The sequence below is a fragment of the Nerophis ophidion genome, linkage group LG03, assembly GCF_033978795.1.
Source record: "Nerophis ophidion isolate RoL-2023_Sa linkage group LG03, RoL_Noph_v1.0, whole genome shotgun sequence".
NCBI lineage: Eukaryota > Metazoa > Chordata > Actinopteri > Syngnathiformes > Syngnathidae > Nerophis > Nerophis ophidion.
The window spans coordinates 403,542-431,109 of NC_084613.1; the positions used below are offsets into that span (position 1 = coordinate 403,542).

Sequence of the window (27,568 nt, forward strand, 5' to 3'; positions counted from 1 at the left end):
TTAGGGGGTACTTGAATTAAAAAAATGTTCACCGGGGGTACATCCCTGAATAAAGGTTGAGAACCACTACCATAGAGCAATGCTATAGCTCTGACAAGTGACCCTCAGGTTATTGGTCACCTCCCTGATTAGACTAAGATGAGTGCATCAATGTACAGAGACATCCTGGATGAAAACCAACACTTCTCATCCAACCTGATGGACCTTGCAAAGATGAATAGGCCAAACTGCCCAAAGATAGGTGTGCCAAGCTTTTGCATCTATATTGAAAAAGACTTGAGGCTGTAATTTCTGCCAAAGGTGCTTCAACCAAGTATTGGGCAAAGACTGTGAATATGTATGAACATGTGATGTTTTTAGTTTTTTAGTTTTAATACAATTACAAAATAAAAACGATTACAATTTAGCACTATGAGGTATTGTGTGTCGAATTTTGAGGACAAAGATTAATTTATTCCATTTTAGAAGAAGGCTTTAACATAGCACATTGTGGAAAAAGTGAGGCGCTGTGAATAAAAATGCAAAACATGAGAGATGCACGCACTTTAACGTCAATAAAAAGAAGAAGGCGTGATGGGCGTGCATGAGAGTGGGCGGTGTCTATTGTTCTAGCAGCGGGGGTATATAAACCCAATGGGGGACGAGGAAACCCCACAGTGGGTGTCACCATGCACTGATGCTCGTCCACATGCATGCACACGCATCACTGCAGACTACACAATTAGTGTCACTAAAGAAGCACAAGAAAGTCCCTGAAGTGACCGGCACGATGGATGGACAACACAAAGACCGCAGAATGACTCACTTGTGGATATTGACTTTCTTGATATCGGTCTAATCTTTTCTTTGTACTGGATAACGTTTTTTTTTTGTGGAGCTGGATCTTCTACTACGGGATTATATTTATTATTTTGGTGCGCATTTTGGACTAAGCCTGTACACTTCTAAGGATACGCACATCAAGTTCTAAAGGATGGCCGTTTGGTTCACATCTATCGTCGCAATAGTTGTACCATGTTTTACTCAGGTATTTTCACCCTCGCAAAAAAACAAACAAATGGTGTTTTGTTTAAAAATAGTTGTTTTCGGTGCTAAATGTCTCTCCCTGTCTAGGTTTCTGGATCAGGTGTGTTCGAGCTCGACTTGCATCACTTTGACAATTCCCAAGGTTTGCTGGCCAACGGAAAGAGCTGCGGCATGACAGGCTGCAGGACTTTCTTCACGTTTTGTTTGAAGAACTTTCAAACGGTGGTGTCTCCTGGAGGATGTCTCTTTGGCAAAGCCAACACACCTGTTTGGGGCACAGACTCCTTCAGCATGCAGGCCGACGGCAGGCTGCGTTTGCCCCTCAACTTCACCTGGCCGGTAAGAAGCAGCTGTAGATAAACCATTATTCATTTATGTCATGTTTGTATGACAGCATGGTAATTGTACACTGTATGTTTAATTTGAAATAATATAATTGGTCAAAATTATCAATATTATTTTCTAAAACATAACCAATGCAAACTAATGCATTCATTATACCGGTTATTCTATATATTTTCATATTACACATACTAATACTAAGTACTAGAGATATGAATTAGATGTTATTTATATGCCGAGAGGGACACACAGTAGAAAATGGATGTATGTATGTATGTGTGTGTATATATATATATATATCCATCCATCCATCCATCCATTTTTTACAACTTATTCCTTTTGGGGTCACGGGGGGCACTGGTGCCTATCTCAGCTACAAACGGTCGGAAGGCGGCGTACACCATGGACAAGTCACAACTCATCGCAGGGCCAACACAGATAGACAGATAACATTCACACTCACATTCACACACGGGGGTCAATTTAGTGTTGCCAATCCCCAGGTGCATGTCTTTGGAGGTGGGAGGAAGCCGGAGTACCCGGAGGGAACCCACACAGTCACGGGGAGAACATGCAAACTTAGCCCCTGTTCCACCGTGCTGACCATATATATATATATATATATATATATATATATATATATATATATATGTGTGTGTGTATATATACATATATATATATATGAACATGAACACATGAACTAACCCCTGTACCACTGTGCTTATATATATATATATATATATATATATATATATATATATATATATATATATATATGTATATGTATATGTAGGTGTGGGAAAAATCACAAGACTACTTCATCTCTGATGAAGTAGTCTTGTGATTTTTCCCACACCTACATATTGCGCTCTACTAGGTATCGAGCACTATTCTCTGGACAATCCAATCAAGATATATATATATATATATATATATATATATATATATATATAAAAAAGCACGGTGGTACAGGGGTTAGTTCATGTGCCTCACAATACAAAGGTCCTGAGTTCAATCCCGGGCTCGGATCTTTCTGTGTGGAGTTTGCATGTTTTCCCCGTGAATGCGTGGGTTCCCTCTGGGTACTCCGGCTTCCTCCCACCTCCAAAGACATGCACCTGGGGATAGGTTGATTGGCAACACTAAATTGGCCCTAATGTGTGAATGTGAGTGTGAATGTTGTCTGTATCTGTGTTGGCCCTGCGATGAGGTGGCGACTTGTTCAGGGTGTACTCCGCCTTCTGCCCGAGTGCAGCTGAGATAGGCTCCAGCACCCCCCGCGACCCCAAAAGGGACAAGCGGTAGAACATGGATGTTGTTTAAGTTTTCTATAAATCGTCATGAAAATGAAGAAAACACATTGAATGAGAAGGTGTGTCTAAACTTTTGGACTGTACTGTATATATATATATATATATATATATATATATATATATATATATATATATATATATATATATTTGAATACATCACAAGTTCCATGTTTTTATTCATGAATTAGACAATTGAGCATAAACAAGTCAATGTAATACAGTGCGTACAGAAAAATAAAACAATATAGCTCACATTTGACGTTGTTTTTTTCTTCATATGCATCTTACTTTTACAATACTTTACGCTCTCAAATTGTACTGTGAGATTAAATAGAGTGACTTGAAAGTTGTTGAAGTTATTTCCTAATTTAAAGTTTTTCCCCCCAGGGTGCTTTCTCTCTCATTATTGAAGCCTGGCATTCAGAGACTACACAGGAGCCTGGAGGTAAATGGCAAAAATATATTTAATAAATTACCGCTAGAGGGAGACATCCACAGCACAAATGCCGCCCCTGACATATTACATCATGCATTTCCCAAATCAATAATATAACCAATGGAGGTGTCAGGTGTCTACAAAGCCATCTGGTATTGTACGAACCTTGGACTTGTGTTCACTAGGATGTCTTGTGACTCACACAACAAGCAAAGCTCTCCAACACAATCGCAACTTCCTTTGTTTTATTTTGGCCCTGCGTGGGAAAGTGGACCATGTTAAGAGAGCACAGGGGACTTTGCCAAAAAAAGGAAGAAAATCCCCACCCTTCATGTTGTCTTAAATGGAATCAGAATGCTTTCAGTCATATCTACATGTATTACACATATGATGCTATCAACAACCCTTGTCTTCCTTCCATGCAGACACCACCAACCCTGAATTGTTGATTGGCTCTTTTGCCATCCAAAGACAGTTGGGAATAGGGAATGAGTGGTCCCAGGAAGTGCAGAGCGGGGCGCAGACGGAGCTAAGGTACTCATACCGCTTCATCTGCAATGACAATTACTACGGGGACACTTGTTCCAAAATATGCGCCTCGAGAGACGACCTTTTTGGCCACTACACCTGCAAGCTTGATGGGCAAATAGCGTGTCTGCCAGGATGGAAGGGACAATACTGCCAAGAACGTAAGCACGAGTAAAAGTCACCATATGGACTCGTTTTTTGTCCCTTTTTTGTTTGTCATAAAAGGTCAACGTGGTTTGCTTTCTATGCTGTACTGTAGTATGCAGTTTGACTTTGGTTTTGCAATAAATGTGCTGCAAAATTGACTAGTAGATGAAAGTGTCAGCTAAGGAGCCATTTTAATGATTGGCGTACTTTCTTTAAGTAGGCACGTTTAATCCATTGAGGGGCTCGGTGAACAGCACACGCGGGGTTAATCGCAGCATTATAGGCCGCCACGCGCCACTAAATTGCGGCCTCTATTGTTGCGGCGGTATAGAGCAGCAGCTGCAAACGGGGCTCGAACTGCCCACCATCAACAATAGGGCAGCTGTCCTGATTTTTTTTCTTGCCTCTATAAGAACAAGCATCTGCTCTGCACCAAAGCAACCAGCCATTTAACAGCATGCAAAATCAATGTCACATGTAGAACATAGTGGGCAAATTGGGCCTCTCTATTCAAACACCAGGAAGTAAGTTTGCTTAAAAAGACCCAAACATGAATAAGGTTAACCTTTAACATCCCTCTATTATTTTTTTAATAGCAATCTGTCTTGAAGGATGCAAGGAAAGTAATGGGAACTGCACATTACCTGGAGAATGCAAGTGAGTATTTAGCAAGACATCTTCCATTTAGTCATCTATTCTTTCATTATTTATTTCTCACCTGGATCCATCTAATAGCAAATGAAGTTAAGAACATTTTGTATGACAATGATAATTGTGTAATGTAAATTGGATTAATCCGTTCCAAGGTCAAATGCATAAAATCTGATATATACATGGATTTTTTTTTTTTTTTAACATTTTACCATTTTTGATGTATGTAAAAATGTAAGAGAATGTTAAACACTTTCTAAACACCAGTTACTTTTTGAAATGTATATATTTTAATGTGTTCACATGTAAAGAGTCATTTTAATTTAAATAATAATTATAATAAAAGACCATTTTGAAAAAAAAAATCTCCTCGTGAATATTTGTTAAGGTTCTTCTCTTCGGAAGTTACAAGTTTTGTGGCGCCAGTCTATTAAAAAATATTTAATTGTGATTTTGAATGTAATAATAATGAAAAAAAAATTGAAATAAAAATGCGAATTAACCTATACATATACATGTATTCTAATGTATGAATTATTAATAAAGATAATTTTACCCAATATAGACAGTTTATTTTAATATTAATTCTTTAAATATATAGCACAAATGTAAATGTATACACATGTATATTTGTACTACATAATTAAATATTATTAATACATATTATTTAAAATTATTTATGTGTTTATATGTATGTATAAAAATAAATGTTTATGTAGCATTAACTATTTAAAGTGTTTTTTCTAAAAAAAAATAAAAAATTGGTCTCATTATAAACTTATTTATCACCACCGTTTTTATTACCTCAATTATTTACTATAATAATCACATTATTTTTTATGCCTCCAAGTTAAATATAGTGCTGATAATTGAATGAGTTTCCCTACCTGGTCTCTGTTGTTGTAAGTGTTCATTGAGCGATAATAACAATAGTGGTGGTTCACATGTGAACAGATGCAGAGAAGGCTGGCAGGGAGTTTTTTGTGATGTGTGTAAACTCCATCCATCATGTAAACATGGCACCTGCACAGAGCCATGGCAGTGTGCCTGCAAAGAAGGCTGGGGGGGCATATTTTGTGACCAAGGTAAATAATGCTCATCTTTTTTCATGAAGCCTTTCAGAAGAAATGACAACTTATAAATATAAATATGTAATTTATAGTAGTTTTTTTTTTAATTTTCTAGATCTGAACTACTGCACTCATCACAAGCCGTGCGACAACGGAGCCACGTGCATGAACACAGGCCAGGGCAGCTACACCTGTGCCTGCCTGCCGGGCTTCACCGGAGTCAACTGTGACTCGGAGGTCAAGGAGTGTGACAGACGGCCGTGTCGCAATGGAGGCAACTGCTTAGTGAGTGCGGAAGTCCCTCTCTCTCCTTTCCCACAGCACAGGCTTTCCTGTTTTTGTTGTTGCCTTCGCCTATCTGCGAGTCCAGGAGGATGCCATTGATTGTCAAGTCCTGAATGACCCAGTTCCCAGTTTACAGTGTACTGTAAATAGGATGCAAGGCGGGACTTGTTCAGGGACCATTTGTGTACAGGATATGAAAATAAAACATTTTTTTGATTTATTTTTCTGCCTTCAGGAGACAGAGAATGGCTACAGGTGTGAGTGCCCACAAGGTTTTGCTGGGACGCACTGTGAACAAAAGACGCTGACATGCATGGACACACCCTGCTTGCTTGGCGGCAAGTGCAGGAAGACGGAAAATGGTTATAGTTACGTTTGCGAGTGTCCGGCAGGCTACACTGGACTCAACTGTGAGAAGAAAGTGGATAAATGCACCTCCCTGCAATGCACCAATGGTAATGATTTGATCTTATAATATTCAGACTATAGCCTGCAACTAAACCCTGTAGCATATATAATCCTGAGGGGTTAATTTGTTCTCAAGCCAAAAATAGAATTTGCCTTGTCACATCAGACCAATTAAAATCACTGGACGGGTCTGGGTGGAACAGTGAAATTGTTCACAGTAAACTTAACGCACTTACACAATCATTCTGTCAGCCATTTGGTGTGATATGCACTCACCCTCATCATGGAGAAGACAAAATGAGATGCATGCCATACAGCTTTCAAGTTGAAGATGATCGACCTGGCTATCTAAAAATGAAATGGAGCTACTACATGTAACAAAAATCCACTATTACGTATGGGTTTTGAAATCTGGACAGCTGTGTGTCAACAAAACAGCAAATTTGGCTATGGGTCTGCAACCCATGGCTCTGGAGCCGCATGTGGATTTTCTGCCTCCTTGTTGTGGCTTTTTTTAACACAGGACTGAGAAACATTTGCATTTTTTTCAGTTCTCAAATTTCTGAATATCTGTGGCTGAGTCCTGAGAAGCAAGGAAGGCAGTAAAAGAGACTGGAAGCCTTTGTGTTCAGTTCAGCTTCTCGGGTATGCAACTCCTCAAGTAAGCTAACCTTGACAAAAAAGAAAAAGGAAAAAGAGTTGGACGGATAGCTTTTCCCATATGAGAACACATAAAAAAGACGGTCACTTGTAAAAGTTTGTAAGCTGTGTTACGTTTTGCGTCTCTGTACTATTTTTCTTCAGTGGCAGAGATGACAAAATGTATCTTTTGACAGTAAAGGTTGCCGACCCCTCGCCAAGACGAAAGTGAGGCTGAGAAAATGGTGCACAAAGCAAGTTAGAGTCTTTTTATCTCCGAAGAAGACAACTTCAGAGTACAGAAGAAGGACGACGATAAAGAGCGCGCTGAGTTACTATTTCTGTAGGCCACCGCATGCTGTGTCACGTCTTTTGTTGAATTCGTGAATGAACACAAGCTCCTTTGTCGAAATGTCATGTTTTAAAATTGACTTGTGCAGTGTATATATGTCTAAAACAGAACTCATCCAAAAAGTAAGTGCTGCTTATATTTAGGTGCACACTATAGTCCAGATTGAGGCACTGAATGGGATGGTGGTAACAGAACCATAACACTCACTTTTGCCTTCCTGTTGTGTTGAAAGTACTACTATGTCGTGCTGGTGCAGTTGTCAGCAAGCACGCATATACAGTCAATATTTGGTTGTCGGACGCTGTAGCTGTAAAAGTGCTCAGCAAAATCTGTTACTTGCTCTATTCTGTATTAAAAGCACAGTTGTTTTAATAATAATAATAATAATGGATTAGATTTATATTGCGCTTTTCTATTGTTAGATACTCAAAGCGCTCACAGTGAAGTGGGGAACCCATCATTCATTCACACTTGGTGGTGGTAAGCTACATCTGTAGCCACAGTTGCCCTGGGGTAGACTGACGGAAGCATTGCTGCCAGTTTGCGCCTACGGCCCCTCCGACCACCACCAATCATTTATTCATCAATCATTCACCAGTGTGAGCGGCACAGGGGGCAAGGGTGAAGTGTCCTGCCCAAGGACGCCACGGCAGCGATTTTTTAGATAGCAATAGGTGGGGAGCGAACCTGCAACCCTCAGGTTTCTGGCACAGCCGCTCTACCCACTACACCATGCCGCCCGTTTTGGAGGACTTCTGTGTAAAAGAGCCTGACGGATCATGTTCTTTGTTCATTAGGTGGACACTGCGTGGTACGTGGTAGCCTGCGCTTCTGCAGCTGTCGCGCCGGCTTTACAGGCCTGCGCTGCGAGGTGAACATCAACGAGTGCGCCCATAGCCCCTGCGCGAATCGCTCCACCTGCATAGACCGCATCAACGACTACACCTGCAACTGCCCGCCGGGCTACACCGGGCGCCACTGCGACAAGCCGACAGACCGCTGCGCTTCGTGGACATGCCACAATGGCGGCACCTGCACCGTCGCCGCCAAAGCCCGGCCTTCCTGCGTCTGCCTCGCCCACTACAGTGGCCCCCAATGCTTGTCCATGAACGTGCCTTCTTCCATCAGCCCCAACACAGCCTGGGAGTCCAGTGAGAAGCTCAACTGGGTGGCCGTCAGCTTAGGCATAGGTCTGGTGGTGGCTCTGGTGCTCTCCTGCATGGTTTTGGTGGTCATGCATAAAATGAAGAAACAGAGGAGAAAACAGCAGGTCTCTGAGACCATGAACAACCTCTCCAAGGCAGACTTCCAGAAAGAGAACCTTATATCCACGCTGGATCTCAAAAACACCAACAAGAAGATGGATTTGGAGGCGGACAACCCCAGCGAGAAGTTGAACCACAAACAAATCAATCACTTCCACATGGACCACAAATCCTCTACGAGGTACAAAGATGAACAATCCCTCTTGGACAAAGAGGAAAACTGTGAAAAGATGATTGAAGATACAAAGCATCTGAGTAGAATGTACAGGTAAGTTCCCATATAAATAATAAAACAATATACAAAACCAGTAAAGTCGGTACACTGTGTAAATCGTAAATAAAAACAGAATACAATAATTTGCAAATCCTTTTCAACCTATATTCAATTGAATAGACGGCAAAGACAAGATACTTAACATTCAAAATGGAAATGGAATTTTTTATCTTTTGCAAATATTAGCTCATTTGTAATTTGCTGCCTGTAACATGTTTCGAAAAAGCTGGCACATGTGGCAAAAAAGACTGAAAAGGTGGAGGAATGCTCATCAAACCCTTATTTAGAACATCCCACACGTGAACAGGCTAATTGGAAACAGATGGGTGCCATGAATGGGTAAAAAAAGCAGCTTTCATGAAATGCTCAGTCATTCACAAATAAAGGTGGGGCGAGGGTCACTACTTCTGTGAACAAATGCGTGAGCAAATTGTTAAACAGTGTAAGAGTCACCATTAGTGAACAAATGCGTGAGCAAATTGTCGAACAGTTTAAGTTTAACATTTCTCAAAGAGCTATTGCAAGGAATTTAGGGATTTCACTATCTACGGTCTGTAATATCAAAAGTTTCAGAGAATCTGGAGAAATCACTGCACATAAGCAATGATAATACAGACCTTCGACATAAGTGTGTAAAGGATATCACCACATGGGCTCAGGAACACTGGGTAATTTCACCACACCTAGTGTGTGTGTGTGAATATCAGTGGTACTTTAACTTTAACTTCAGAAAACCACTGTCAGTAACTACAGTTTGTCGCTACATCTGTAAGTGCAAGTTAAAATTACTATGCAAAGCGAAAGCCGTTTATCAACAACACCCAGAAACGCCACCTGCTTCGCTGGGCTCGAGCTCATCTACGATGGACTGATGCAAAGTGGAAAAGTGTTCTGTGGTCTGACAAGTCCACATTTCCAATTGTTTTTGGAATTTCTGGACGTCCTGTCCTCCGGAACAAAGAGGAAAAGAACCATTCGGATTGTTATAGGTGCAAAGTTCAAAAGCCAGCATTAGTGATGGTATGGGGGTGTATTAGTAATGCCCAAGGCATGGATAACTCACACATCTGTGAAGGCACCATTAATGCTGAAAGGTACATACAGGTTTTGGAGCAACTTATTTTGCCATTCAAGCAACATTATCATGGACGCCCCTGCTTATTTCAGCATGACAATGCCAAGCCACGTGTTATAACAATGTATCTTCATAGTAAAAGAGTGTAAGTACTAGACTGGCCTGTATGTAGTCCAGACCTGTCTCTCATTGAAAATGTGTGGCGCAATATAGATTAGAATAGAATAGAATAGAAAGTACTTTATTGATCCCTTGGGGAAATTCAGCACCACAGTTCGCTCACAATAGACAATAATAATAATAAATAATACATAACTTATATTATGTATATAATATATAATATATGAATAGTATATATATATTAGGGATGTCCAGATACAACTTTTTCACTTCCGATACGATACCGATATTGTAGCCTTGAGTATTGGCCGATACCGATATGATATAGGCACGGATCATACATATATTAATTCCTTATTTTGTTGTGTGGAATGTTAGAAAAGGCTTGATAAAGTGTTGTTACTTTTACTGATGTTGTAGTGTTAAAACAGAAAACAATAGTCAGCAAGAGTACGTATAGGAAAAACTGACCCATTTATTATTAACCAATTAGTTACATAAATTTTAACCTTCAAAATAAGAGTATTACCTCAACAAATCCAATAAAAACAAAATGTTATATTTAAAGTGAAAAATAACCACAAATACCAACATAATTATACAATTGAATGGAATAAAATAAAAATAAATTACTAGACCCTGAAAAATAACCTAAATAAATCCAATTAAAAAAAACGTGTTAAAGTGCAAACAATTCAAGTTCACTTCAGTTATTTTTTTACTGTCAGCATATGTTGGAAACAACTGTGGGCAGGAACAGAAACAACACAATATTGTCCACTGTCCAACTGCTCTAAGTTAAGAGTTCACAGCTCCAGTTTCACCAAAACAATGTAGTAATTACTCTTAGTCTTCACTGAAGAATAGTGTAAACACAATAAATATACCACTCTAATAACAAGAGCATAAAACAAATAATAATCAGTCAGTGCTGACTACTCTTACCTTTCCTCCTCCTCCTTCTCCACTTTCTGCAGTCCAAGCATAATGTGGAGATTTTTTTTAAGAAGATAAGCATTTCGGCATGCTGTGCTGTCAGCCTGCTCCTGTGTTCTTCAATAATAATTGTCTGTGGTGAAGCTTATAGCATTTGCCTTCTCCACGTATGCGGCAATACACTTTTTAAGCTCTTTGTGCATCTGGGGTATAGTTTGTCTACAATGTAGTGGCGGCTAGGAATAATGTAGCGAGGTTCGAGGTGCTCCATTAAGCGTTTAAACCCGACATTACTCACCACCGACAGGGGTTGGTCATCAAGCACAATAAATTGGGCTATCTTTTCTGTTATGGCCATTGCCTTTTTGCTGTCCCGTGGTAGTTTGTCACGTCTTGCAAAGCTTTCGGCCAGCGTGGGTTGCTAAAGCGAGCCAGAGGTTTGTTGCTTCGCCTTGCTGCTCTCAAATGTGCGATGGGGTTGCTTGTATTGAACCCTCCCGGTTCTGTCCCTCCACGGGACACTTGCGCCTGACAAATGTTGCATTTAGCGGCAACGTCTTTGTCCGAGTTTACGTTAAAATACTTCCACACAGTTGACATCACTAGTAGTGATTGCGTTGTGTTGTCCTTGTTGTGATCACGTGGACTGTGCATGCTGGATCAGAGACGCTCTTTTTTCCGCGGCCGGCACCAACGTTAATTAAGGGGCATTGCTGCCACCTACTGTGTTGGAGTGTGATCAAACCAGAGTCACCTATTATAGAAGTGCTGCAGCGGTAAATGGACAGCTTATATCGGAGCGCTTATATCTGCGGTTTTAGATTCAGTCCGATAAAATACGATATTCACTTTTTTGGCCAATATCGGACTGAATTCCGATATCAATATCAGATCTGATGGCTGTCGGTATGAAGGACCTTCTGTGTCGTTCCGTGTTGCATTTAGGGAGTCTAAGCCTTCCACTGAAGTGCTCATTCTCTCCGCAAGGTCTGAGTGTAGTGGGTGGGAGGTGTTTTCCATAATGGCTAGGAGTTTTGCTAGACTTCTACTCTCTGATACCACCGCCAGAGAGTCCAGCTCCACTCCCACCACGTTACTAGCCTTCTCTACCAACTTGTCCAGTCTGTTTGTGTCCCTCACTCTTAGCCCGCTGCCCCAGCAAGCCACGGCGTACAAGAAGGCGCCCGCCACCAACAACTCGTAGAACATCTTCAACATCTTTGTACAGACGTTGAAGGATCCTAGCCTCCTGTCCCTTCTTGTAGAGTGCCTCAGCGTGTTTTGAACCATTCAGCTTGTTGTCCATGTGTACACTTGAGGTATTTATAATCCTCTACCATGTCCACATCCACCCCCCTGATGGAAACAGGGGTCGCGGAAGTACTCCTCCTCCTTCCCAGGTCCACAACCAGCTCCTTGGTCTTCTTCACATTGAGCTGGAGGTGGTTCTTTCCACACCATGTCACAAAGTCCTACACCAGTGTCTTGTATTCCTCGTCCTCACTATCCTCAATACACTCCACTATCGCAGAGTCATCAGAAAACTTCTGAAGGTGGCAGGACTCTGACTGATAGTGGAAATCGGTGGTGTAAATGGTGGAGAGGAAGGGGGAGAGGACTGTGCCCTGCGGGGCCCCGGTGTTGCTGACCAGCCTGCCAGACACACAGTCCTGCAGTCGCACGTACTGTGGTCTGTCAGTCAGGTAATCTACAACCCAGGACACCAAGGTGGCCTCCACCTGCATCTTGTCCAACTTCACACCCAGTAGCCCAGGCCGTATGGTATCGAAAGCACTGGAGAAGTCAAAAAACGTGACCCTCACACTGCTCGCAGGCTTGTCCAGGTGGGCGTGGGCTCGGTTCAGCAGGTAGATGACTCCGTCCTCCACTCCCAGTCGGGACTGGTAGGCGAATTAGAGTGGGTCCAGGTGGGGCTTGACTGTAGGGGGAAGTTGTTCCAGGACCAACCTCTCCATGGTCTTCATGATATGGGAGGTTAGAGCCACCGGCCTGTAGTCCTTCGACTGCTGGGTCACATGCACTTGGGGATGGGGACCACGCATGAGGTTTTCCACAGTGTGGGGACTTTCTTCAGCCCAAGGCTCATGTTGAAGATGTGCCGGAGCACACCACACAGCTATGGGGCGCAGGCTTTGAGCACCCTGGGGCTCACACCGTCAAGACCTGTGGCCTTGCCTGTGTGTAATTTATTTAGCTGTGCATTCACCTGTTCTGCAGACAGACACACTGGGGTGGTCTCAGGTGGTTGGGGGAGGGCGAGGTCATCCTTCTGAGGGTGAGTTGTTAGGTGGGGGGTGGTAGTCATTGGAGTTAGGGGGCTGTGAGGAGGGGAGGGGGGTGGATTGGTTTGCTGAAGTTGTCAGGGGGCCGGCTGGCATGTTTTGGAGGGGGAGCAGGAGCTTGTTGGAGCCACTGTGTCAAACCTGTTAAAGAACTGGTTTAGCTCATTGGCCCTCTCTTTGTCTCCGTCCACCCCCCTACACCCCGACGGTTTGAGGCCGGTCATTAATGATGGTCTGCATACCTCTCCAAACCGCCTTCATGTTGTTGTCCTTCAGCTTCCCTGCCAGCTTCCTCCTGTAGTCCTCCTTGGCTTCCTTTAGTTTGGTCTTCAGCAGCACCTGAACTCTTTTCACCTACTCCCTGTTGCCAGCATTGAATGCCCTCTTCTTCTCATTCAGTATAGCTTTGAAGTCTTTGGTCACCCACGGATTGTTGTTTGGGTGGCAGGTGACCGTCTTTGATGGGACATTTGAGTCAGCACAGAAGTTGATATAGTCGGTGATGCAATCTGTGAGACCGTCAATGTCCTCACCATGAGGCTCCATGAGCACCTGCCAGTCAGTTACCTCAAAACAGCCTTGTAGTGTCTCTTGGACCCCTTCTGACCACCTTCTCAAAGCTTTTTTTTTGGTCACAGACAGTCTTTTGACCAGAGGCACATAACAGGGCTTTGAGATAAACAAGGTTGTGTTTTGACCGGCCCAACTGTGGGAGTGCTATGGAGCTATATAAATTTGTGATATTTGTATACAGCAGGTCCAGGATCTTATTTCCTCTGGTGTGGCAGCTGACATACTGAGTGAAGTTGGGGAGTGATTTGTCCATAGTAACATGGTTAAAATCCCCCAAGATGAGGATGAGAGCTTTCGGGTGCTGGGTTTGTAGTCTGGCTATGGAGCTGTGGATGACGTCACAGAGGGGGGATGTATACCGCCATCATTATAACATGCGGAATCTCCCTAGGCAAATAATATGGTCTGAGCCCCACAGCTAACATCTCTATATTCGGGTCGCAGTGGCGCTCTTTTATTGTAATATGACCGGGATGACAATATTTCTTATTAATAAACAAAGCAAGCCCCCCTACTTTCCGCTTGCCGTTGGTTCGGTCCCGATCAGCGCGCACCATTTCAAAGCCGTTTGTAGAGACGTTACTATCCGGAACGTCGTCGTGCAGCCACGTCTCAGTAAAACACATTAGGCTACACTCACGATATTCTCTCTGACTATCGGCAAGCACGGACAACTAATCCATTTTGTTTGCCAGAGAGCGCACATTACCCATGACGACGGAAGGAATATATGGCTTATATTTCCTTCTCTCCCTCCTTGCTTCAGCCCTCTTCTGTCTCGAGTGTCTCCCTTTCCCTCGACAGTCACAAGCACCTCCATAAGTCCTTTTTAGCTCCTCCGGGATCTGGTTAGTTAGCGCCGGGTCCGTTAGCTGGATAGTAATAACTGGTGCCGCTAACACAAACAACTGTTCCCTGGTGTAGATGAAAGGGCTTCTCCACTGTTGTTGTCCGTCTGAGCTCATCAGTAGCGTCCCCACCGTCAGTAGGACAAACAAAACACTTCTAAACTGCATGTTTAGAAGGGCACGACTTGATAAAAAGTAAATGTAAATTAAATGTAAAAGTATACAAACGTACAAAACGAACAAAGAACAAAGACAAAAGACAAAGACAGGGCGAACTGCAGCAGCGGCCGTCTAGCTCGACGCATGCCCATTAATATGAAGCCTGAAATACAACGGAGACCCCGAACTGTTGCACAACTTAAGCTGTACATCAAGCAAGAATGGGAAAGAATTCCAACTGAAAAGCTTCAAAAATTGGTCTCCTCAGTTACCAAACATTTACTGAGTGTTGTTAAAGGGAAAGGTAATGTAACACAGTGGTAAAAATGCTCCTTTGCCAAATGTTTTGCAATGTATTGCTGCCATTGAATTCTAAGTTATTGATTATTTGCAAAAATAAAATACGTTTCTTAGTTCCAACATTAAATATATTGTCTTTGCAATGTATTCATATGAATAGAAGTTGAAAAGGATTTGCAAATCTTTATTCTGTTTTTATTTACGAATTACACAACAGGCCAAATTCACTGTTTTGGGTTTTGTAAATCAATATCGATAATAATCACCATGATATGTATTTGCAGTGAAAGGCCAGAATGCAGAATATCAACAATATGTTCTTCCAGAGAGTCAATGTACCAATCTGTCTTTGTGATGGCAGACGAGAAACATGATTGCATCATTGCAACTGAGGTACGGTCTCATTATTAGAGACAAATGGACTTCTTCTTCGATGTTGAAGACATTTGACTTCTCATTAAAAGCAGTATTTAACAAAGGTCACTACACCCGTCACATTTTAGCAACCATTTTATCACAGTACATCTTTTCACAAGACAATACGAGAGAAGTGAAACATGGATATACTTTGAAATAGTTTGGGTACAGTTGCACAGCATTACAAGTGGTCAAACGAGTTCCGATCCTAGTTGTAGTTGAATTTTAGTGTAAGTCAGGACTCTTAATTAAATGAAGTATAAAGTCACTCACGCTGTACATAGATATAATGAAGGGTATAAAATATAGAATCAGATAGATTATGGAATAGTATACAGTGTAACAAAAAGTATAATGAATGCAATGCAAGAAGGAAAAATGTGTCACCTTTATTGCTTTTATAATCCGTAAATCATATTGCTGCTTTATTGTCCACAGCAGCAGCTTCGCAGTGAACCTTAATGGGGAAGTGCACTTTTTTTTGAAATTTTGCATTTCATTCACAATCATTTTGAGAGAAAAGAATACATTTTTTTTTAGGATTTTAGAGATAAAAAAAACTTTTGCAAAATGCGGCTAATGGGAGTCCCCTACATTGCCATCAAGGCCCTCTAAACAACTTCAAAACCCTCTTGCAACGTTTTATATTCAAGCTGAAAGTATATATACATATATAACGTAGTAACAGACACTTTCAGTAATATTAATACAGCAGACCTGTTAGAAGATGACAAAACTTCTATTTTGGGAAAAATTAGGGTTCACAACCTTATCTTCTTGACCTGAATATACGGAGGATGAACTGTTATTTATGGAGGCTAATTAGCATGAAGAGAGGGTGAAACAATGGAGCAGACAAAAGAGTCAGGACCGGTGTTACACTTCTAAGAAAAAAGAGCTAGCCAACGCTACTGCATGCGCATCAACGCCAAAGTTTTTTTCAAACATCAAAATGAAGTACTTTGTGTAGACTTACCTTGTGAAGACTTTGTCACTCTGACTACAAGTAAGTAATTATTCTAAATTACATTTATTTCATTGTGTTTTCTGACCAGCAAACATGTAGAAACTTGCAGCTCAAGAAGTTCACACAAATAATGGCAGCCTACATTTTCGTTTTCATCACCATTGTTTAAACAGGAATAGCAACTGGTAGCTGTTTTCGACGAAGGAGCTCAATTTGACAGAACATTGGCATGACTTGATCACGGTGTAAATATGGACTTTCAAGTCAAAGCTAAGCCAACAGAAATGTTGTTCTGTTGCACTGAGTGGCAAACAATCTTATTTTTGATTTAAAGTCTGGCGAGGTGGACATTGTCCAAATAAACTGCATCACAACAAGAACATGGACTGTTTGAGCTGCTCTGCAGTGGTAAAAACTTTTTTCGACCTACCCAAAACTAAATGGAAACGTCCCCGGTCAGCTGGCCCAAGTGGTTCATCGAGTAAGGCGCTATAATATTGATCATGATACATGCAGCTTGTTATTACAACTACATACTCTCTCGAGCTAACTGTGTATGAACAAACCATGAAATGTGAGCTAATGCTTTATAGATACTGTTATATAATGGGGGATGGCGTGGCGCAGTTGTGAGAGTGGCTGTGCCAGCAACGTGAGGGTTCCTGGCTCTATCCCCACCTTCTACCATCTTAGTCACGTCCGTTGTGTCTTTCAGCAAGACACTTCACCCTTGCTCCTGATGGGTCCTGGTTAGCGCCGTGCATGGCAGCTCCCACCATCAGTGTGTGAATGTGTGTGTGAATGGGTGAATGTGGAAATAGTGTCAAAGCGCTTTGGGTCCTTTAAAAAGACAGAAAAACGCTATACAAGTATAACCCATTTACCATAATTGCTCAAGTTTTTCAAATAGTACACATTGGTGCTCATCAAATTGTGTTGTACATTACGAATGCAAAAGTAATTCAGATGCTGGAGAAGCTAGCTTTCCTTTTGTTAATGCCGTAGTACTGTGAGTGTGTCTGTGAGCATGGCAATGTGTTACTATGCAAAAAAAAAATGTCCCTCAGTGTTCACTCTGACAAAAACCATGTCGCTACAGCTTGGTTATTATACAGGTTACAGAAGATATGTAAATTAAGTATTGTTGCTGTTTTTGGGATGCATTTTTAGAGTGATTTATAGGCAGAATTGATTGCTCCCATTTGCTACATTGCTAGCCACCTAAGAAAAAGCCTATAATTAGAAATTATAATGCTAGAAAACCCCAAATCCATGGATTCCTCTCTGAGCTGCCACCTTACCGTGGTAGAGGAGTTTGTGTGTCCCAATGATCCTATGAGCTATATTGTCCGGGGGCTTTCGTACCCCCTGGTAGGGTCACTCAAGACAAACAGGTCCTAGGTGAGGGATCAGACAAAGAGCAGCTTGAAGACCTCTATGAACAATAACAATGAAGGACCCAGATTTCCCTCGCCCGGACGCGGGTCACCGGGCCCCCCTCTGGAGCCAGGCGCGGAGGTGGGAATCGATGGCGAGGGACTGGTGGCCAGGCCTGTTCCCATGGGGCCCGGCCGGGCACAGCCCGAAGAGGAAACGTGGGTCCCCCCTGCAATGGGCTCACCACCCATAGCAGGGGCCATAGAGGTCGGGTGCAATGTGAGCTGGGCGGCAGCCGAAGGCAGGGCACTTGGCGGTCCGATTCTCGGCTACATAAGCTAGCTCTTGGGACGTGGAACGTAATCTCGCTGGGGTGGAAGGAGCCTGAGTTAGTGCGCGAGGTGGAGAAGTTCCGGCTAGATATAGCCGGACTCATTTCGACGCACAGCAAGGGCTCTGGAACCAGTTCTCTCGAGAGGGGCTGGACTCTCTTCCACTCTGGCGTTGCCGGCAGTGAGAGGCGACGGGCGGGGGTGGCAATTCTTGTTTCCCCCCCGGCTCAAAGCCTGCACGTTGGAGTTCAACCCAGCAGACGAGAGGGTAGCTTCCCTTACGCCTTAGGTGGGGGGGACGGGTCCCAACTGTTGTTTGCGCTTAAGCGCCAAACAACAGCTCAGAGTACCCACCCTTTTTGGATTCACCCGAGGGAGTACTGGAGAGTGCTCCCCCGGGTAATTCCCTCGTTCTACTGGGGGACTTCAACGCTCATGTTGGCAATGACAGTGAAACCTGGAGAGGAAGAATGGCTGCCCGGATCTGAACCAGAGTGGTGTTTTGTTATTGGACTTTTGTGCTCGTCACAGGTCCATAACAAACACCATGTTCAAACATAAGGGTGTCCATATGTGTACTTGGCACCAGGACACCGTAGGCCGCAGTTCCATGATCAACTTTGTAGTTGTGGCATCGGATTTGCGGCCTCATGTTTTGGACACTTGGGTGAAGAGGGGGTGGAGCTTTCTACCGATCACCGATGGTGAGTTGGCAGCGATGGTGGGGGAGGATGCCGGACAGACCTGGTAGGCCCAAACGTATTGTGAGGGTTTGCTGGGAATTCCTAGCTGAGTCTCCTGTCAGAGAGAGTTTCAATTCCCACCTCCGGAAGAACTTTGAACATGTCACGAGGGAGGCACGATGTTCCGTGCCTCTATTGTCGAGGCTGCCGATTGGAGCTGTGGCCCTAAGGTGGTTGGTGCCTGTCGTGGCAGTAATCCTAGAACCCGTTGGTGGACACCAGTGGTGAGGGATGCCGTCAAGCTGAAGAAGGAGTTCTATCGGGTTCTTTTGGCTCATAGGACCGGTCCCGACAGGCCAAGCGGCGTGAGGCTTCAGCGGTCGCAGAGGCCAAAATTCAGACATGGGAGGGGTTTGGGGAAGCCATGGAAAACGACTTCCGGACGGCTTCGAAGAGATTCTGGACCACCATCCGCTGCTTCAGGAAGGAGAAGCAGTGCACTGTCAACACCGTGTATGGTGAGGATGGAGTTCTGCTGACCTCGACTGCGGATGTTGGGGATCGGTGGAGGGAATACTTAGAAGACCTCCTACCAACACGTCTTCCTATGAGGAAGCAGTGCCTGGGGAATCTGTGGTGGGCTCACCTATTTCTGCGGATAAGGTTGCAGAGGTAGTTAAAAAGCTCATCGGTGGCAAGTACCCAGGGGTGGATGAGAACCGCCCGGAGTTCCTTAAGGCTCTGAATGCTGTGGGGCTGTCTTGGTTGACTAGACTCTGCAACATCGCGTGGACGTCGGGGGCGGTACCTTTATGTTGGCAGACTGGGGTGGTGGTTCCTCTCTCTAAGAAAGGGAACCAGAGGGTGTGTTCCAACTATCGTGGGATCACACTCCTCAGCCTTCCCGGTGAGGTCTATTCAGGTGTACTGGAGAGGAGGCTATGCCGGATAGTCAAACCTCGGATTCAGGAGGAACAGTGTGGTTTTCGTCATGGTCGTGGAACTGTGGACCAACTCTATACAGTCGGCAAGGTCCTTGAGGGTAAATGGGAGCGCCCAACCAGTCTACATGTGCTTTGTGAACTTGGAGAAGGCATTTGACCCTGTACCCCAGGAAGTCCTGTCGGGAGTGCTCAGAGAGTATGGGGTAACAAACTGTCTGATTGTGGCGGTCCGATCCCTGTATGATCAGTGTCAGAGCTTGGTCCGCATCGCCAGCAGTAAGTCGGACCTGTTTCCTGTGAGGGTTGGACTCCGCCAAGGCTGCCCTTTGTCACCGATTCTGTTCATAACTTATATGGACAGAATTTCTAGGCGCAGTCAGGGCGTTGAGGGCATCTGGTTTGGTGGCTGCAGGATTAGGTATTTGCTTTTTGCAGATGATGTGGTCCTGATGGCTTCATCTGACCAGGATCTTCAGCTCTCACTGGATCGGTTCGCAGCCGAGTGTGGGATTAAAATCAGCACCTCCTAGTCCAAGTCCGTGGTTCTCGCCCGGAAAAGGGTGGAGTGCCATTTCTGGGTTGGGGAGGAGATCTTGCCCAAAGTGGAGGAGTTAAAGTACCTCGGAGTCTTGTTCACGAGTGAGGGAAAAGTGGATCGTTAAGTCGACAAGCGGACCGGTGCGGCATCTTCAGTAATGCGGACGCTGTATTGATCCGTTGTGGTGAAGAAGGAGCTGAGCCCAAAGGCAAAGGTCTCAATTTACCAATCGATCTACGTTCCCATCCTCACCTATGGTCATGAGCTTTGGGTTATGTCTGAAAGGACAAGATCACGGGTACAAGCGGCCGAAATGAGCTTCCTCCGCTGGGTGGCAGGGCTCTCCCTTAGAGATAGGGTGAGAAGCTCTGTCATTCGGTAGGAGCTCAAAGTAAAGGCGCTGCTCCTCCACATCGAGAGGAGCCAGATAAGGTGGTTTGGGCATCTGGTCAGGATGCCACCCAAGCGCCTCCCGAGGGAGGTGTTTAGAGCACGTCTGACCGGTAGGAGGCCACAGGGAAGACCCAGGACACGCTGGGAAGACTATGTCTCCTGGCTGGCCTGGGAACGCCTCGGGATCCCCCGGGAGGAGCTGGATGAAGTGGCTGGGGAGATGGAAGTCTGGGCTTCCCTGCTTAGGCTGCAGTTCCCATGACCCAACCACATAAGCGGAAGAAGATGGATGGATGAATGGCATTTGCTACATTTCTAGCCACCTAGGAAAAACCCCATGGTTAGAAATTATAATGCAAATAACCCCAAAACCATGGGTTTTTGTTTCCCATAAGTATTGTGAACGATAGGCATATGACAGTTCCACCCGAAGAGTCTACTTTTTTGCTTGAGAGGTATAACAAAGAGCAAAAAGTGAACTAATAAATGTATATTATTCCTACTCATTTTGCAGTAGCTGTAATGGCAGAAGAATGCAGTGTGTGCCTGTGCCCTAAAGCAAGGCACACACAGTATATTGCTCCGCATGCATGTATACAAGCTACTGTATTCTTCCCCAACTACTTCTAGAGCGCATCTGGTGTTGACTGAACCCAAATTATGGTTTGGAAGTGCGTTTGAAACCACAATACGTCAAACAACCCACCTATGTAGATTTACTATCCAGTGGAATTACTCAACACAAACATTAGCAAGTATAGTGGTGCTAGTGTTATGTGAGTGCCACATAAGAATTATATTCACACTTGGAACATGTTCACTATGACGTTTACTCAGCTATTCAGACACTAAAGACCTCCAAGTCATGTTCAGTGGATGGTAAGTCCGTCATACTGTAGAAGCGGTAGGCTTACACTGACTACTCCATAAAATATCCAAGTTTCTGTGAAAAGATAACAAAATGTGCGCAAAAATGTGAGGGGTTTTAGTGTATATAGGCGGACTGTCTTTGACTAAGGATTTTCATAGTCATATCTGATTGATTCGAATTTGCAGTTGAACGTTATTATTTTTATTCACACTTTTGAATTTGGATCATCAAGAATTATCACAAATTATATATATTGATATTTGGACACAAATTCTATTTTATTGTCAGAATGTCATACAGGTTGTTTTTTTTATGTTTTACTTAAATGTATGTGATTTACTTGCTCAAAACTTGGTTACAGTTTAATCTTAAGTCTCATTTGGGTGTTTTGAAGGGTAATATCGTGATAATGTGATTACTCTACATACTTTGTAGACATGAATAATGCAAAACCTTTTTGCTATTAATCACATGGGTCAGCTTGGTATTTTTGACAGCTCAATTTTTTTTGTGTATATTAGCTTGTATGCTACATTTATTATGTCAATACAATGCTAAGGGGGATGTCCACTAATAAATCTCATTTGCAAACTTTTCCAACTCAAATAAACACTGCAGAGATTAGATGGTTTAGTGAGGTTCTCTGATCAGGTTGGCTTTGGCTCTGGCAGGGCGCCAACAAGACAGTCAAACTTGACTATTTAGAGGACGTTTGAGTCGAAACCAAATACGAGTAGGTGAACCTGCTGAAAGATTATTACTGTTGCCAGAGTGGAGCCGTGAGGGAGGCTTCCTGAGGAGGCCTAAGTGAACTGGTCTAAGCTTGCCGGCTCTAATTTCCGGCGAGTCCAATGAGGCGCGCGTGTGCATGGCGTGCTAGGTGTTTGAAATGGGGGGAAACTACAGAGCTCTCCGCGTCCCCCATCTCGGAACATCCTCCCAACACACCCGCTGTACATACATGGGGGACCTCTGGTACTCAATAGGAGGGGGATTTATTTTCCAAGGATTTGACAGCTAGGTTGCAAGTCAAATCAGACTCTTCAACTATTTTAAGATTCTAAGGGCCTGATTTACTAAGATCCAAACACCGTGCGGCAAATAGCATGAGCAATCTATAAAATAGCGGGTACTATTTGTGAGTGTTGTGCGCGATTTACTAAAACTGTGTGTACAATTGTAATTTGGTGCGTACCACCTTATTTAAATAAGGATTATATACAAGTTGTTACCACGTATATAATCCTTATTTTACTCCACATTCATGTTATCATGCTCATACCTTTGGTAATTTGTTATGTTTTCAACCAATCAGGAGACATTTATAATTTTTAATGGTCATTTTAGAAGCAGACCTGCAGTAAATCTACAATGATATCGCTTTTTTTTTGTTTTATTATTGTGGAAGGTACACCCATTGGAGAGAGGCTGCACTTATTCAGCTCAAGACGCCAACGAATGCATAAGTTTTTTTCGTATAAGCTACATTTTAATATTATATATTCTATGTGAAATAAACAAGTATCCATCCATCCACATATTTTCTACCACTTGTCCCTCTCGGGGTCACAGAGTGTGCTTGGGCCTATTTCAGCTGCACTCGGGCAGAAGGTCGAGTACACCCTGGACAAGTCGCCACCTCATCGCAGGGCCAACACAGATAGACAGACAACATTCAATTGCCATTCAACCTATCCCCAAGTGCACATCTTTGGAGGTGAGACGAAGCCAATATCATAAAAAAATATTAAATGACACCAAACCGCATACAATTATTTCACTTTAGTAGGTCCCTAAAGAGGAACTGCAGTTTTGGGGTATCTTTGCCTATTGTTCACAATCATTATGAAAGACATGAAGACGGATTTATTATTTTATTGCATTTTAAATATCAAACAAATGCGATCAAAAGTCCGCTTACAATGGAGCTTATGGTAGCCACTCTATTCTGCCTATAAAGCACTTAAAACACATCCAAACACCTCCATTAAGGTTTTATATTCATGAAGCAAGTATACATTTAATGTAAGAATGGACACGTTTACAACAACATTTAAAATGTATGTATTTTGATCATTTTAAGCCTACGCGATGCATTAATTTCAGAAAAGCATCATGACGTTCTCTCTTTTTTTTTTCAACAACATCACTGATTACTGCTCACTGCAGACTTCATGAGAGCCAACAAGCATAATAAAACATCCCTTACTGTACAAAGTATTCTTTCATTAGGATGCCGACTGCTAGGATTTCCTTATATTCCCATTGAGATGAAAAATGGCTCATAATCCTTGCGAAGAAAATGGGTGTGGAACCAAGCGTCTTTTTGTGTTGTTTCGATTTTAAATTGGCTGTGTACCAACTTGTCGGAAAATGTCTTTGTTCTACTATCGAGGTAGAAGGCATTGTTTATGATCTACAATAAAGTTTGATGAGCAATGAAACGAGGAAGCAGCTCGGGATCACGGCGCCGCTATAAATAATTTGTCTGCGTTAGTCCTTGTAACAACAATTTCACTAATACTTGGTTAATATTCAAGTCACAAAATGTTAATGGAGTATTGTTGGCACTTTTTGGATGGTTATTTATTGGATATTATCGGCGGACCTCCAATTGGTTCCGCTGTAAGCTGACTTTTATTTAATTTACGAGTTAAAATGCAATAGAAAAAGATACATCAGTCGTCATCTCTTTCATAATGATTGTGAACTATAGGCAACATCTTAAAAAAGTGCAGTTCCCCTTTAAATCCTCGAGCAGCTATAAAGTTATAATGTTGCTGAATAGAGTTTAAGTCTAACTAACCCTCTAAAATGCTGACACACACGTAGGACAGAGGATGCTCATTTGTCCATCGCCTGTCTGTGCAACGCCAGCACTTATCCTGCCGCTGTGTGTGGAAGTGTCAGTTTGCACGTATTTCTGACACGTGCTCAATGAAACGCAAAATAGTGCTCGCAAAACGGTGATGGGTGTTGATAAATTACATTGCGTGTGCTAAATATTTGCACATTCTCCTCCCAGTACTGTGGGCGTTTTGATGATCAGCATGTATTCTGCATTTTGATGAAGACAGAATTGATTGCGCACCTTACTCTGACCACTTAACAGACAAAATCCACTTCGTACACGTTTGAAGTCGATCAGCGTTGTGAGTACTGTCAGGTTTGCACATGTTTTAGTACACGCAAATCTTTAGTAAATCATGCCCTAAGTGTCATATTTTCTCAAATAAACATACTTTACTCAATTGTCTAGCATGCTGGGCAAATATTTGAAGGTAGACCTTTTTTGAGGAAGGTGTTTATTAGCACAAATACTTGTAGTATGAGAAAGGGTGGTGTCTCTTTGGGGGAAGACATTTATTTGTTCAAATGGATGATGCACCAGGCATTTAGTTAGACTTGAGAAACGCTGACTATTAGCACTGGTCACATGGAAGTTTTGCTCCTACGCTTTTGTGGATTATCATTTCAGTTCTTTCCTACAGGTCACTAACAGTATTTTCTTTTTCTCGTAGGTGTAATAAATGGAAGACATGACCACCATTTCTTGTAGTGGACTGTTTACAAGCGTGGAGAGACTGGGATTTATTTAAATGCAAAGTTGCTGCTCTTGAAAACTTGATAACTGGACGGAGCCCGAGTGCTCATCGAATGCAATAGAACTAAATCTCCAGAAGAATGTAAAGACGTTGGGACAGGCCGATGCACATCTGGACATTTGTTATGATTGGAATCCATTTTTATCTAGATTCTTCTAAGGACAGCAGGCCCAGAGACTCATGCGAGGACAAGGTTGATCCCCTTTGGCATATTGATACACATTCAAGTGCTTGTGACGAGCCTGCAAAAAAAGTCAACTTTTGCGGTTTCTTTAATGGCTTGTGATGCAGTCAAAACAAAACACTGCATAGCTCTCAACCTGCTGAAAACGGTTCATTTTTTGGTTGTCACAGAACGTCCAGATCGCAAAGCCTTAGATCACATTCAAGCAAACTCCCTGCCTTATCTTATCTTGATTCCTTTGCACAGAAGAAAAAAAGAGGCAAAGCGATGCAACTCTGTAATCACATGCAGGGACACTCATGATAAGGCCTTGTTAACTTTTTAATCTTATGCAAAAAACATACTTAAGACAAATATGTGACTATTGTACCAAGGACGCCTTCAATGGAAATTACTGAACCAATAATGTAATGTTAGTATTTCACTAATTATTTAAGAATAAGACGCACTGATCTGTTTTATATATGCATATATATTTACAGTATATACATAAGATTATTTTGTACATAGTGTATATTTGTACGTTGAATTTAGAAGTATGTTTGATAAGTTGATGCACCAAAAGTGTGAATTTTTTTTTTAAGTGTTTTTTTGTTGTTTTTTTTGTTGTTGTTTATTATTACTGTTGCTGTTACGATATAGATATATAGGGAAATAACCCTTGAATACATATGTGGTACACTGTTTATTTGTTGGTCAAATAGGGATTTGTGATTAGATGATCTAGAACAGGTGTTTCCAGAGTCAGCAGACTTCGGGGGAAGTGCAGCAATTTTGAGAAAAATGAAGTCATTTACATTTTCAACAGTGACAGAGCAAAAAGGGAGTCTGAGGTGACCACAAAATATGCCCAGAAAATCTGTTTTTTGTAGGTGTAGGAAAGGCCCTGATATATTGTTATTATTAGAGACGAGGAGCAGTGAGCCACACTTTGAAAACTCCTGATCCAGAGTCTATTTGGTCGCATTTTTATGGATTCCTTGTCTGTGTTTTCACGACATCTCTGTGAGCGTGATGTGAAATCAGTGTGTTAGCAATCATCATTCAGTGGACTCCACAGTAATTGGCAGCAGTGTAAAGATTTACTCAATCACTTATGAATATAAATATATATAGATATATAATTGTTTTTCTAATCTGTATGCACAAATAAATAATCATGTGGTCTTTCAAAGTGATTTCAATTTACTCAAAAATTGCATGCACCGTCGCAGACTTGAATACAGAACTAAAACGCTGATAAAGGGTAAGTTACGGGTGTGAACATGATAATTGGAAATCTGGTGTGCACCAAGCACGTCAACTGAGATCTCTTGAGAAGATGGGTCTTAGTCCGCTTGCAAGTGAGCTCTGGTTTAACTAGAGCTGAAATGTGAACACGACAGTGTTATAAAGATGACAAAAAACTGCAGATATTACGAAGTTTGGAATGGGCACAATTGTTTTAAGTACGGGGGTGTGGCTTTAAAGGAGTTGATGCATGTTTTGGAGTAATATGAATATATGGGGAAAAAAATGTTAAATTAATTATGTTTTGTACAAAATTGGCAAAATTAAATCAAATTTACTCTTGTCTTTAAGATTGCCTTAATGATTAATTAAACGTTTACTTCATATGTCCTGACTGAGGATTAAACAAAGTCCTCTTTGACCAAATGCTGTCAAAGACTTAAGCCATAAGGCTACTGTACTGTAGCTCAAGAGTAAGTGAGATGTAGGCTCAACACAAATGATACCCCTACCCCATTGTCTTATCCCTTAACACTTGGTTTTGCGCATTCACATCAATCAAGTGGCGTCCAAATTCCTTGTCAGGCAGGGGGAAAGGCCAAGTGTTGGGACCGCACAGCCCTTGAAAAGAGGTGAGTTCGGATACCTCCCTAGGTATCGAGGGGAAGGAGAAATGTCCCACATTACACTGTGCTTGCTAGAAAATGATGGCAAAAAACAAACAAAGAGAAGGCTACATATGTAAGTAATAAGCTTAACTATTTATTTTCATAATAACAAATATTGGTTATTTCTAATTTGACATATTTTATTGCTCGGTGTAACGACTGAGTTCCAATATATTTGTTACGGCAGTTGCTCTTTCATCAACACACACTGCAGGACACGCCCATACACTATCTGCTTCTGTTGTCACGCGCCGGCACAGCTCTGTGCAATTGTAACTCAACACACCTGCTGCTGATGACACGACTCCC

General features: G+C 42.5%; 1 protein-coding gene across 2 annotated transcripts; it reads left to right on the forward strand.

Moving 5' to 3' along the window:
• The first annotated feature begins 642 nt into the window (after positions 1-642).
• Positions 643-26,535, forward strand: LOC133548884 (delta-like protein 4). 2 transcript variants are annotated; one of them, XM_061893825.1, is made up of 11 exons: positions 643-1,027; positions 1,114-1,365; positions 3,069-3,126; positions 3,543-3,806; positions 4,389-4,449; positions 5,398-5,528; positions 5,629-5,798; positions 6,034-6,253; positions 7,995-8,730; positions 15,335-15,443; positions 25,094-26,535. In XM_061893825.1, the coding sequence occupies exons 1-11, from the start codon at positions 974-976 to the stop codon at positions 25,097-25,099; spliced, it is 2,061 nt and encodes a 686-aa protein (XP_061749809.1). In that variant the 5' UTR covers positions 643-973; the 3' UTR covers positions 25,100-26,535. The 2 variants fall into 2 exon arrangements, with proteins under 2 accessions (XP_061749809.1, XP_061749810.1); XM_061893826.1 differs by lacking the exon at positions 15,335-15,443.
• Positions 26,536-27,568: the final 1,033 nt, after the last annotated feature.